We start from the raw sequence: 15,132 nt of genomic DNA, 5'->3' as shown, positions 1-15,132 counted from the left end.
TGTAGTATTATTCTTGTACGATTTAGAGTGTATTCTGTTGATACCTGATCTTGTCTTGCTTGCTGCCACATCCCAAAACTCAGGTGCTGGCTCCAATTGGTGATTTCTTACTATGTTGTAAGGATCCAATGAAACTTGTTTCCTGGGATAGTTGTGAATTATAAGGAAATGGTGAAAAGATGGTGAACGAAATAAAAGTCCTGAAGGAACTGGTTCCATCACTGTTTTTCTTCACCATAAACTGCACTTTGACTTTTGACCTGAAGTCTGGTATGGAAATTCACTTATCAAATCCATTAATTTATCACGCAGTACCAAAATTAAAGAATTAAAGTTCTGAAATCTACCGTGATACTTAATCCTTTTTCATAAAACAAACACTAGATGAGGAATTGTTATTTATACTCAGGAGTGTGCTGGAAATAATTTTAACGAATGGCTTGAAGAGAAAAAAAAAATGTTGTTGTTTTCTAATGCCAGGCATTTGACAAAGTCATTTGACTTCTTGCACTCCAATATTTTTCAAAGATATTATCATGACCAGCCACTGAAGCACAGATTTTGAGGTGTTCCGAATCCATTTCTTGGTTTGAGTTGCACAATGGGTAGTTATAACGCCAGCATTCCATTGTAAGATGTTTAGTTGATTCTGTACCATTAAAGTAGTCCCCGCCCGGAGATCCGATTGGGGGACTATTTTAACTCCGGATAATTTTACCTTAATGGTACTCATTTCATATTGGAGTTAAATGGCAAGTTGTAGCCGATTTAAGTGAACACCATATTTTAACGTTTTGGTGTCTACTTCATTCACACACAACCCCCAGAATGTCTGGAGGACCACACCTGCTGTTGGCTGACAGGTCCATTGGACCTAGCTGGGAGATCTTGTTGATCCCAGCTTTCCCTCCTTAAGCCACTGGAGGACGATTTTAGTGCCATAGCAGGTCAGCACTAGGATCAGAAAAGTAGAAAGAGGAGGAAGGAAAGGGAAATTAACCCCTAGGCCTTGAATGCTCTAATGCCGTCGGGGTCGAAGAAAGTAAGAGTTCAGTCAGAGGACTGGATAGGAAAGGGTAAAGAGGGAATTAGGTATTGAATAGAGGAAAATTATACCAAATTCAGTCAATAACTCATCAAGCTGACCAGTGCTAATTGATGAGTATCCCCTCCCTTTAGTTCAGCTCGTAAAATTATGCTTACTAACAGCTGCACCACGGGGAAGGTAGGGATGGGACATTGGGTATTTGTCCAGGTTGATTCCTTAAAGCCTTCAATGGGAAGGATTAATGGCTCTCCCCCCCTGTATCCGACAGATACCATACCTTTTGCAGCCAGAGAAAAAAATGTATGAAGCTGTCAGCAGACAAATACAGAGCAGCAGAAGGTGAGCACAATGGTTGTTTTACAATAATAATAATAATAATAATGTATGACTTGAGGCTTTCCCGGCGTTTGATGTAGAATAACTCTTCTCGGGTTCTCAGCCAGGTGAGTTGGAGATTTGTTTCCAAGCTTTTGACGGCTAGCTCTGCCATCTTCTTCAGCTTGGAAGCAAATCTCCAACTCACCTGGCTGAGAAACTGAGAAGAGTTATTCTAATAATAATAATAATAATAATAATTTTATTATTATTATTACAATATTACTGCTACCACTTCTTCTTCAAAAAAAAAAAAAATAACAAACCACCTTCCTACAATCATGAACTAAAATCATCTACATACATTTCCTTATTCACCATGGAAAGTGATAAGCTTCAGAGATTGCTGCAAAGAAAACAAGGAAAATTTATGTATAATAAGTGATTCTATTAAGTCTTTGTGTAACAAACTTCGGTTTTACTTTCTTGTTATTGCATTTGTGTACAATGAAACAGTTGCTTAATTTTTACCTTTTTTTAATTTCTTTTATTTAATGATGCTGTATCAACTACTAGGTTATTTAGCGTCGAGATTGGTAATAGGAAGTTGGTATTTGGCAAGATGAGGCCGAGGATTCACCATAGATTACTGTTGAGGAAAACCTCGGAAAAAACTCAACCAGGTAATTAGCCCAAGTGGGGATCGAACCCGCGTCCAAGCGCAACTACAGACCGCCAGGCAAGTGCCTTAATCGACTGAGCCACGTCGGTGGCTAAATTTTTACTTTTCCTCACACACTTCTTGATGTAATTTTTTATGAGCTACTTTGGGGCTCCCGCATATGTAAATCCAACACTAAGAATAGACCACATCATCTAATTTAAGAATTCATGAAGTGGTAATGGTGAGAGTGATAATGGTTTCTGTTATTTATTTGAAATGTTTTCTTTTTGATTATATGAAATACTGGGTGGTTAGTTGAAGCTGTTTTTGCTGTAAGCATGAGGGCGTCCTTCTTCTACATGCCATTAGACCAGGGATGCAAAACTGTGCTACAGTTGTGGCACACGTCACAAGCCGGAACACGTCACTCATCCCTTCCTTTCACTCCACGCATCATGGTAAGGGGATATGTATTCAGTGTGCTTGCAGAACGTCACAGATAAGTAATTCAAGGATGGGGGATTGTGGATGGGGAACAAACTCTTTCCCTATGCTTCCACCCCTCTCTTCTCCAGTTCTGCATCCCTGCATTAGCCATCTGTCATGGCTATTTACAGTAACATAATATTTTACTCAGTTTATCCAAGAAGGTATTGAAATTGTCATATTTTCTTTTCTATACATTTTTCATCACTCATTGCAGTTCACGTTGAGATAAGGATGTTATTTCCTGTTGATATTGTTTTTCATTTCGGCTAAATTTTGTGGGTTCACTGTGCCCCAAACTGTGTAAGCTCAAGGGATCGTGGGGCCACACATTATTGGTAATCATGGTGGCAATGGGAAGGAGAATGGTCTGCACAAGAGGGAAACTACTTACGGAGTATAAAGAATACTGTTCGAGTTTGGGATTCGTCACGACACGAGGAGGTTTTACTCACCCGGTTGAGGATTGGCTACTGGGACACATGGCCATCTCCTACGTGGCGAGCCTTAGCCGGAGTGTGATATGTGCCGTGTTCCACTTACAGTGGAACATTTTTTATTGCATTGTAGAAAATATGACCGTGTCCGCCGGCAATATGGAATTCGGCTGACACTACGTGGCGGGCCTCAGCCGGAGTGTGATATGTGCCATGTTTCACTTACGGTAGAACATTTTTTATTGCGTTGTAGAAAATATGACCGTGTCTGTCGGAAATATGGAATTCGGCCGACTCTACGTGACGCTCTTGGAAATGATTTTAATTGTACAAATGCAATTCTGAAATATTTATCGAATACAGGACTGGATAAGGCAATTTAGTTTTTTATTGACCCGTTTTACTTATCCTCAGGATCCTTTACATCCAGAGGTTTCATTTGTTGTTTTATATTTGATTTTACATAGTTGACATTTCGGACTTTATACATCCGAATATTTTATAAAATTTTATTGTTTTTGAAATGTGATACACAATTTATCTCTGTGGCCTTAGTTTTATTATTTTATTTGTTCGTTTTGAATACTATACAAATCACCTTGTGTACACTGCATTTGTGTACCTCATTTTATCGTGACAACACTTTGTAGCTCTTTTAGCACTCTGATTATTATATTATTTGTGCCTTTGTTTTATGAAGAATTTTAGATAAGAGCACAAATAGCCATAGTAGCTGATGCGCCCTTTTTAAACCCTACTACTACTACTACTACTACTACTACTACTACTACTACTACTACTGCGACTGCGACTGCTACTGCTACTGCTACTCACACATTACGAATTGTCCTTAAAGAAATATTGGCAATAGGCCCTATGTGATGTTACAGAATTCTATTGAAAGAAGCTGAAATTAGCTCCTTTTCAGTCAGTTGATTACAAATAGGCTGCAAAATCAGGGTAATAGACATATTAGCTTTATTGCCTGCTTTTTTTTTTTTTACATCCAAGAAAACTTTATTGTATAAAATATACATAATAGTTGAGTTGATAATGTAATAAAACAAAACATACGGAACATGTATTTGGGGAGCCATCTTGTGATGGTCCCGATAATTTATTGTCTGCTGAAACAAAAATTGGTCCTGTAATTCATTTGCCACTACACCAAACACAGACTTACTGGTCGTGAAGGAGCACTTTGTGAAGTTAATCTGCTTTTTCTGTTCTTCAATATCAGTTGCTTAGGAGTTTACATACCCACGCAGGCAGTGCCGTTCTTAGGAGTTGCAGGGTCCATGTTCACAGTCAAAATCTGCAGAGTCGATGCTAATAAATACAATTTTTTATAGATTTACATATTATACAATGAAAAGAATTTGAATAGTAGAAATTTCTCTTCTCTTGTCTATAAATATACAAATTTATTACTTATTATAATTAATTGATCGGGACGAAATTGAAATACAAACTGCTGAGCCATTTATACCCGAATCCACACTTTCCGGAGTCGAAATTGCAATAGAAAATTTGAAAAATTATAAGTCTCCAGGTATCGATCAAATTCCAGCAGAATTAATACAAGAATGTGGAAGCGCATTATCTAACGAAATTTATAAGCTTGTATTTGCTATTTGGGAAAAGGAACTTGTACCAGAACAATGGAAGGAATCCATAATCGTACCTATCTTTAAGAAGGGGGACAAGACTAACTGTAGTAACTTTCGAGGAATATCACTTTTGTTGATGTCATACAAAATTTTGTCCTATATTCTTTTGAGAAGATTAACTCCATATGTAGATGAAATTATTGGGGATCATCAGTGTGGTTTTAGGCGTAATACCCGTAGATCAACTATTGACCAGATATTTTGTATTCGACAGATAATGGAGAAAAAATGGGAATATAAAGGTACAGTACATCAGTTATTCATAGATTTCAAAAAGGCATATGACTCGGTTAAGAGAGAAGTTTTATATGATATTCTTATTGAATTTGGTATCCCCAAGAAACTAGTTCAATTAATTGAAATGTGTCTCAGTGAAACGTACAGCAGAGTTCGTATAGGTCAGTTTCTGTCAGATGTGTTTCCAATTCACTGTGGGCTAAAGCAAGGAGATGCACTATCACCTTTACTTTTTAACTTTGCTCTAGAGTAGCCTATGCCATTAGGAAAGTCCAGGATAACAGAGAGGGTTTGGAATTGAACGGGTTACATCAGCTGCTTGTCTATGCGGATGACGTGAATATGTTAGGAGGAAATCCACAAACTATTAGGGAAAGCACGGGAATTTTACTGGAAGCAAGTAAAGAGATAGGTTTGGAAGTAAATCCCAAAAAGACAAAGTGTATGATTATGTCTCGTGACGAGAATATTGTACGAAGTGGAAACATAAAAATTGGAAATTTATCTTTTGAAGAGGTCGAGAAGTTGAAATATCTGGGAGCAACAGTAACAAATATAAATGATACTCGGGAGGAAATTAAACACAGAATAAATATGGGAAATGCCTGTTATTATTTGATTCAGAAACTTTTATCATCCAGTCTGCTGTTGAAAAATCTGAAAGTTAGAATTTATAAAACAGTTATATTACCGGTTGTTCTTTATGGTTGTGAAACTTGGACTCTCACTTTGAGAGAGGGTCAGAGATTAAGGGTGTTTGAGAATAAGGTGCTTAGGAAAATATTTGTGGCTAAGCGGGATGAAGTTACAGGAGAATGGAGAAAGTTACACAACACAGAACTGCACGCATTGTATTCTTCACCTGACATAATTAGGAACATTAAATCCAGACGTTTGAGATGGGCAGGGCATGTAGCACGTATAGGCGAATCCAGAAATGCATATAGAGTGTTAGTTGGGAGTCCGGAGGAAAAAAGACCTTTAGGGAGGCCGAGACGTAGATGGGAAGATAACATTAAAATGGATTTGAGGGAGGTGGGATATGATGATAGAGAATGGATTGATCTTGCTCAGGATAGGGACCAATGCCGGGCTTATGTGAGGGGGCAATGAACCTCCGGGTTCCTTAAAAGCCAGTAAGTAAGTAAGTATTATAATTAATTGTAAAATAATTGCGTCACTGATTTACTTTGTAAATTTTTTAATTTTATTTGGGCGAAACTCAGTTTCATAATTATACACAGACCACACTTCTCCAATTTGACACAGATACAAAACTACACGGGCCTCCATTTCATTTGAATCTGACTATATTATCAGAGTTGAGGGTTTGGTTGGGGTTTCCATGTGCTCCAGCTACCAGGCTCGAGTCCCAACTGACGCTGCAGTTTATCAAGTCGACGTCTGACATCCGTTGTATGCCTCAGCTTGTGCCTTTTCCACTGGACGTGCTCCAGGTTATATTTGGAGACCACAGTTTGTGTCTCAACAGCATTGTCCTGGTTCATTATGCTGTTATTAATTTCCAGACTGTTGATGCATGGATTTATGTACGTCATTTGCAATGAGTTGTTGTTCGTCAATGGACTGTGAGACGACACGTCATTCTTTGCTAGTGGGCTAGCTGTTGCTATGGGAACATACTGCTGATGACATAATGTTCGATTCCTCTCACCGGGAGATTGTTGTAAGTGTTGATTGAGGTCTGTTAATAGGACAGTAATATTATGTATTATTCCCTTTCTCCATGTTGAATCTTTCGTACACTACTTTTAACACTTGAATATAGATAATTGATTAAATGGCGATCTTACTCGTGTTAATTGTGTAATCATCGAAGAAATTATCCATGTCACAGACATCATAACAAAGCAAAATTATTTCACACACAACAACAAATACTACACCGAAACAGAAGGATTGCCAATGGGATCACCCATATCTAGCATACTAGCAGAGATATTTTTACACAACATAGAACAAACATACATACTCAACAATGAACACAAAAAATATGCAGACAACATAATATACTGGCACAGATACGTAGACGACATACTCATACTATACAAAGGAAACAAAAGACAAATACACAAACTACACCAATACATAAACAAAATACACCCAAAACTCCAATACACACTGGAACTCGAAAACAATAACTCCATAAATTTCCTAGACATCACCATAACAAAAGTTGACAACAAACACACCATCAAAATATATAGAAAACCAACAACCACCACCACCACACACATACACAACACATCTAATCACACCACACAACACAAACATGCTGTATTCAGGACAATGGTACACAGATTACTCAATATACCCATGAGCCAACAACATTACATTGAAGAAGTGAACACAATCAAATACATAGCACAAGAAAATGGTTACAACCCAAACATAAAAGACAACATCATAAGGAAGAGAAAACAAAAACTCAACAAATACAAAAACACACAAAACACAATACAAACACAAGAACACAAGAAATACATCACACTAACATACGAAAACAAAAACACACACAAGATCGCATCCTCATTCAGAAAACAGAAATTACAACATAGCATACAGAACAGAAAACACAATACAAAGACATCTCAACACACAAACAACACAAACAAATAAATACAACCATACAGGTGTATACAAACTCACATGCAATAGTTGCGTTGGTGTCTACATTGGACAGACAGACAGATCATTCCAAACTCGATACAAAGAACACATTAAAGCAATAACCAGAGGACACAATATATCTACATATGCCGAACACATACCTAACTAATGCTAACCACACATACAATAACATAAATACAGACATGGAAATCCTACACATACAACCCAAAACCAAAACTCAACATACTAGAACAATATGAAATATACAAACACACCCTGATCAAATTCTCAACACACAGATCAATTTCAGAACACACACACTATTTGACACTACATTTCAACACTTTTCAACAATCGAACACACCCACACAACAGGCAGCGAAGTTCGAGATGACGCCGAGATCTAGTAGGCTTTGAGGATGGTGTGAAGAAGCATCGAAACAGCTGTAAGCCGCACATGCTTACACAATTAACACGAGTAAGATCGCCATTTAATCAATTATTTATACCTGTTCCCTTTCTATTACAGTGAAATGTTATTTAAGGTGCAAAATTACTTATAAAGAAAATTCAGAGATTGAAATTAAAATGCGGTACACCCTTTGACACGGAAATTGGTCGTTGTTCAGAAACTAAGTTCCACGTTGGAATAGCTTGGAAATCATTGTATGCGTTGTGTTTATACACGTACATTTTACAAAGATTCGAAGCCCGGTCTTTGTAACGAGAAGAAAGAACTCTTTCGCTAAGCCATAAAGGCTTTGTAAGGAATATGTTGTTTCATCCTCGGATCTTGATGCTTAATATTTGCCCGTGTGAATGTCGCTTGAACCCGAATGACACTTAGACAAATTCACGCTACAGGATAGCGACCATTTTCCTTGTCGAAGGAACAGTTCACTGAGCATCAGGAAAGCCATTCTGAAAATAAACATTATTAAAACATTAATTTTTTATGGTAAAGCAAGGAGATGCATTATCACCTCTACTTTTTGACTTTGCTTCAGAATATGCCATTAGGAAAGTTCTGGATAACAGACAGGGTTTGGAATTGAACGGGTTACATCAGTTTCTTGTCTATGCGGATGACGTGAATATGTTAGGAGAAAACCCACAAACGATTAGGGAAAACACGGAAATTTTACTTGAAGCAAGTAAAGCCATAGGTTTGGAAGTAAATCCCGAAAAGACAAAGTATATGATCATGTCTCGTGACCAGAATATTGTACGAAATGGAAACATAAAAATTGGAGATTTATCTTTCGAAGAGGTGGAAAAATTCAAATATCTTGGAGCAACAGTAAAATATAAATGACACTCGGGAGGAAATTAAACGCAGAATAAATATGGGAAATGCCTGTTATTATTCGGTTGAGAAGCTTTTATCATCCAGTCTGCTGTCAAAAAATTTGAAAGTTAGAATTTATAAAACAGTTATATTACCGGTTGTTCTGTATGGCTGTGAAACTTGGACTCTCACTTTGAGAGAGGAACAGAGATTAAGGGTGTTTGAGAATAAGGTTCTTAGGAAAATATATGGGGCTAAGAGGGATGAAGTTATAGGAGAATGGAGAAAGTTACACAACGCAGAACTGCACGCATTGTATTCTTCACCTGACATAATTAGAAACATTAATTTCAGACGTTTTAGATGGGCAGGGCATATAGCACGTATGGACGAATCCAGAAATGCATATAGAGTGTTAGTTGGGAGACCGAAGGGAAAAAGACTTGGTGAGGCCGAGACGTAGATGGGAGGATAATATTAAAATGGATTTGAGAGAGGTGGGATATGATGATGGAGAGTGGATTAATCTTGCACAGGATAGGGACCGATGGCGGGCTTATGTGAGGACGGCAATGAACCTGCGGGTTCCTTAAGAGCCATTTGTAAGTAAGTAAGTAAGTGAGAGCAGAACACAGAAAAGATCAAGATCAAAGAATTGTAGTTAGTGAAATGAAGTTGTTAAAATATGTTACAGACTATACACTAATTATTATAAGAAGAGAAAATGATGGTATGAGGAAGAAATTAAAAATAAAAAGTTCAATTGAAACAATATTGTACTAAATGGAATGCCAAGAACACAAATCACAAAAATTGGTTCAGAGTATGAACTAAAAGGAAGAAAATCACTTGGAAGCTTCAAGAAGAGATGGCGAGATCAATTTTGAAAGGAAATGAAACGGGCTATAGAGCCTCATTCCTGCTTGTAGATGATGATGATGATGATGATGATGATGATATATTGGTGTAAGGAAATGGCTATTTATTTTATTGCATTAGCCTTGAAATTTCAGGTATTTGTATACAAGATGTCTCTGCAGGTTTAGGGCTTGTTACATATTAGGGAAATGTTGTCAAGTTATGCCTAGAACTTTCATGCCCGATTTCTGGTACACCTCAGTTAACTCTCAGTTACTTAACTGCTCTTATACGTTGTGAAAGAACTCATAAATTTTCATATTACGTACAGTACCAGAAAAAAGATGGCAGTCCTCTTGTATGTAGGTAACTAGTTTCGTAAGACTGTCCACAAGTAGCATACATACAAGTACTCATATTTACTGCACGTATCAATGCGTTGTATCTGGAACTTGGGTAAAATTAGGCTGCACACTTCTTTTTTCTGGAACTACATTATGGTATTTTTTTTTGGTAATTTTCTAGTACCCGGTACTCGTTACATAGGTCGTTTTTATGTTTACATAGTGGCCCAATCCTAAACATATTTAGTATAACTTGTTGCTCTGACATATAAAAGCAATTGACAATAGAGATCTCAGTTGTGACAACCTCATAAAATATCCTATCAATTGAATAATCGATCTTGCTACGTACAACTTAATTATATTATATTATTACCCATTTCAGCGAGTACTGACGACCACTGCAAAATACGACAATTTGGTCCAGGGAGCATTCTCTTTCGGCACAAGGGTGATTTATGTAACATGTTTCTAAATTATTAGTCTTTTAAATACCGGTACATTCTTTAATAAATCACTGAAAAAGAAATGTGAATATAGGAAATGGAGTGAGTACGAAATTATTATTATTTTTTGGCTCATCATTTTTACGTAAATGACAAATAAAAAGGGATTATTAGCAAGTACTTACACTGTGTTTGTCAAATGCGCATCACCATGCTTTCCAAAAGGCACTTTTCAGTGCCCGACACCCCGACTTATATTTTATGATGTGTTCTTTCTTGCTTTAGGGGGCTCCGCTCCCTAAAACCCCTCTTGGGGACTTGGCCCCCAAACCTTCATGCAATTAATTTATAGTAATTAACCGATCCATCACATTTGAGTTGAAGGTACGAGTTACATTTTATAATGTGTTCTTTCTTGATTTAGGGGGCTCCCCAAACCCTTATACAATTAATTTATAGTAGCCTAATAAACCGGTCCATCACCTTTGGGTTGAAGGTACGAGTTACATTTTATGATGTGTTCTTTCTTGCTTTAGGGGGCTCTGCCCCCTAACCTGTATCTGTGTAACCAATCCGTCATCACAAAAATAGTATTATCACATCATACGTTACCATGACAATCACATTAGTTAGGCGGTTAGGCCAACATTGACATAAGTAACGAGTACCGGGTATTAGGAAAATACATGCAATTCGTTACTGTGTGTAGATTCTCAACAAAATTATTGTGGGCTGCATTCTGTGTTCATCACTGAGGTCTTCAGTGAAGTTTGGCAAAATTAAGTTCTACAAAAATCCATAAGAAAATTCATTTTTGAAACTAACCTTTTCCCTTAAATTTGAAGACATTGTTTTTGGCTGGAATAAGTGCAACAGACCCTTCAAGGGGTTTTTGCTTGTTGGTTTTGGGATCTGCATCCACAGGAATCTGTTTGCCATCCCAGTACATTAGTGTATTATCTATTAAAGATTTAGACTTGCGTACAGACATTGGAGTCTTCATTGTGAGAATATTGTCATTCTTCGGAGGCATGCGATCCAGAGGGGATTTCGCCTTCTCTAACATCTGGGGCACTCCTAACCTCTTTCTCTTCTCATTCGTATCACAACATGCCTTTATCTTTGATTTACAGTTCCCTTCCTTCACGGCTTCGGATTTGTAACAACTGCTCTGCTGTTTCTGGATTATATCAAATTTATATCTGGTTCTCTGTTTTCTCTCTCCTGTTTCATTTTTATGTTGATTCCCAAACATCCTTTCTTTTACTTGGATATGTTTATCATCTTGTAGCTGTCTTTTCACGCCTGTTTCACTTTCCCAGCTTTTTCCAGCACTAACAACTGCCATTTTGCCAACATTTTCAACTTTTTTATCAAAATCCAATTTAAATTCGTCACTGTGCCCATCCTGATAGTTTCCTTTCTTTGCATCCTCTTTGCTTTCATCTAGTATATGATTTCCTCTTCCATTTTTACTTTCTTCGTATTGGCTATATGTTTCCACGTTTAAAACACTGATCTCTGGTGTCTGATTTGTGTATGTATTGCAACAACATTGTACTGGTAGTGCGTTTAGAGACATAAGTTTTGTGATGTGATCTAGCTCATTTGGGCAAAATACACCACAAAAATTGTATATTCCTTTCAGTTGTCTTCCAGGCTTTATGATATATTCTTCTGTGTTTTGTTTCTGTGATTTTATTTCTGGTTGAACCTCAAAAATTGCATACTGCAATGGCAGTGGTTTTGTATCAATGTTAAGTGATTTTATCTCGGAACATGGAGGAATTCTTTTATATTTTAGCCTTACATCAGGATGTTGAAACAAATTATCTTTTTTTATTTCCTGTGGTTTTAATTCAGATTGTGAGAAATAATAATTTTGTTTCAAAGCCTGCGATTTATTTTCCAAAGGAAAATCTTGTTTTAGCAGCTTTGGTTTTATTTCGGACTGCAGAAAATTATTTTCATTCTCCAATTGTTGCATCTTTATTCCAAGTTGCATATTATGGTCTTCAGATTTCACTGGCATCGTCTTTGTCTCAACATTCACTACAGAAACTTGGTTTGTCATTGATTGGAATCCTATCTCAGGTTGCAAATTTTTAACTTTAGTTTTCAGTGGTTGTGATTGTGTAATGGCCGTGGTTATCTCTGTTTCATCATCATACGAAGTTTGTTTAGAAAGCTGTGGTGTTCCATTATGTTCATCAGGAGTGTGTGATTTTGTTCTTACATTTTGTACAAGCCTGGTCGGTTTTCCTTCATTGATTTTTACGCTTATTTCTGGTTTTACTACCACATTGCTTTTTACTAAATTCACATATTTTGCGAAATCAAGCTCTGTAGATTTAGAAGAATTTGAAATTTTTCGAAATTTTACAGAATCAGAAGAAATTATATCTGAATTAAGTTCCATAGAACGAAACATATTCTGGCATACAGATTGCACAGGCTCAGAAGTTTCAAGGTCATGATCAGGAGCTTGGGAATCCAGTTTTTGCTCGTGAGTCTTGGATGCTTGAAAGTTTTGATGATGTTTAACATGTTTAGAATTCTCGAAGTCCAATTCATGTTTTACAGATTTCGGGATATGGGAACTTCTGTTGAAAAGATCTTTTATTTCAATGTTCTTTAATGTTTGTTTTGTGGAATCACTCCTACCTTTAGTCTCTTTGCGTTTTAGAGTCGACAGCTTTATCAGATTTGGAAACTGTAGTTGGAGATAGTACGTAAGCCCCTTTTTTGATATAACGTCTTTGGAGCCCGTCTTTTTCTCTTGGGGCACCTTGGCACAGAAGAGTTTCTGCTGCATGCGGTTGATGTGAGCTTCCAGCGTTTTTATGCCACACATTACTTCTCTGTGCTGCTGAGACACGAGTTCCTTAAGATTGGGCTCTTCCTTTGTAGGGAGGTCTATGTATTGAACCTCACCCTCCATCTTGCCAGCTGGTATACTTTTAACTTTCACATCGACATTGTTGGACTGAGACACATTGCCAGCATTTCTTTGGGCCTGCTGCTCCAGATGGCTCAGTCGTACCTTCATCTCTCTAATCTTCTCTGTCTCTTTTCGTATCTCGATTTTCTGACGCTCTGTGTCTGGTCTCAGGCTGCGCATTTTCCGACGTCGACGTGTCCTACAAGTAACATTAGCATTGCTTAATTAGTTGCTCTCCTTATTGCAAGAGTAAAGATTAACTTACATATGGAATGTACCGATTCAGCTATTTCAGGCTCATGACTTACAGTATGTCGACATCTGCTCACCTATTTGAAATAATAAGTTAATGTAAAATAAGACCTAAAAATTAAACATAAATACTGGATAAACAGAGCAACAGGAAAGATTGATTTACACTTGTTTATTGTACAGTTAAAATTAAAAAAGTATTAAAAATATTCATGGTAGTAAATTGTGAAAAATAAGGTTTAAAGTCTTAATAGTTATTACGATTAGTTTAAACATGCACCAGTAAGTGCAAGTTTGAACCAATAAATTATTGAGATTTGCGATAAATTAATTAGTTTAGGAAATTGTATATTTATTATGTATAACTACTTTTGTATATAGATCTTTTTACAATAAAAGAGTAATGGAATGGAGAAAAATTATCTCCGGCGACGGGATTTGAACCCGGGTTTTCAGCTCTACGTGCTGATACTTTATCCACTAAGCCACACAGGATACCCACCCCGGCGCCGGACAGAATCGTCTCAGTTTAAGTTCCAACTCTTGGGTTCCCTCTAGTGGCCGCCCTCTGCACTACGTCATAGATGTCTATGAACATAGGACTGAAGTCCACACATGTGCTGAGGTGCACTCGTTATGAGTGACTAGTTGGCCGGGATCCGATGGAATAAGCGCCGTCTTAAATCACGAAGTGATTTACGCATATCATATATATTATTTTAATGTACTGAAGTACATATGATATTTCCATGCAGATATTCTGCGTCATCATATGATGAACTTAAACTGAGACGATTCTGTCCGACGCCGGGGTGGGTATCCAGTGTGGCTTAGTGGATAAAGCATCAGCACGTGGAGCTGAAAACCTGGGTTCAAATCCCGTCGCCGGAGAGAATTTTTCTCCGTTCCATTACTCTTTCATCGTATGATTACGCAGAATATCTGCATGGAAATATCATATGTACTTCGGTACATTAAAATAATATATAGATCTTTTTGTTAAATTATTAAATTTTGCACTTTTGTAAACTAATATCAATAAATATTCACATACTAGGAACTAGTTGCTCTCCCAGAGGCCTCAATAGAGGGGGTGTAGGATAGGGCAATTGCCCCTCTCCTGCCTGAATTTAAGATTTAAAAATTAATAATCCAGTAGTACTACTAAATGTTAAAATATCTCATTTTTATAAATGCTTAAGAAATAAAATACGAGACATTTATGAATATAATAAGATGCGAAAGTTATTGACTTTCCCGTTTCAAACACTAGAGGTGCTAATATAGAAATTGATCTTGCTGCCACATGTTTTTGCCTGAGTAACTAATTACTCAGTGGCGGCTGATTAGCTGAGGTAAGTGAGACCGGGCCTCAGTCACTTGGCTTCCTTAAACTAAAAATTTAGTGTTTTTAGTAGTATATAACATATCGTCACCTGAATGCAAGAACTAGGTAACTCGAAATTTACGTTTTTTAGATATCTCTGTTATAGCATAGCAAAAATCTCACAGAAT

General features: G+C 37.1%; 1 protein-coding gene across 1 annotated transcript; it reads right to left on the bottom strand.

The window, feature by feature from the left end:
• Positions 1-5,556: 5,556 nt before the first annotated feature.
• On the bottom strand, positions 5,557-13,558 carry LOC138709481 (uncharacterized). The gene is made up of 2 exons (XM_069840276.1): positions 11,250-13,558; positions 5,557-6,562 (listed from the first exon to the last, which is right to left on the bottom strand). The coding sequence occupies exons 1-2, from the start codon at positions 13,543-13,545 to the stop codon at positions 6,174-6,176; spliced, it is 2,685 nt and encodes an 894-aa protein (XP_069696377.1). The 5' UTR covers positions 13,546-13,558; the 3' UTR covers positions 5,557-6,173.
• Positions 13,559-15,132: the final 1,574 nt, after the last annotated feature.

Source organism: Periplaneta americana, chromosome 1, assembly GCF_040183065.1.
Source record: "Periplaneta americana isolate PAMFEO1 chromosome 1, P.americana_PAMFEO1_priV1, whole genome shotgun sequence".
NCBI classification, from domain to species: domain Eukaryota; kingdom Metazoa; phylum Arthropoda; class Insecta; order Blattodea; family Blattidae; genus Periplaneta; species Periplaneta americana.
This window is presented reverse-complemented; position numbering and strand designations above follow the sequence as displayed.

Excerpts from the sequence above, each read along its gene's own strand:
- LOC138709481 (XM_069840276.1), bottom strand. The coding sequence starts at position 13,545 with ATGCGCAGCCTGAGACCAGACACAGAGCGTCAGAAAATCGAGATACGA. Across the intron at positions 6,563-11,249 it reads CTTCAAATTTAAGGGAAAAG|ACCTCAATCAACACTTACAA; the intron begins GTTAGTTTCAAA and ends TCCTATTAACAG.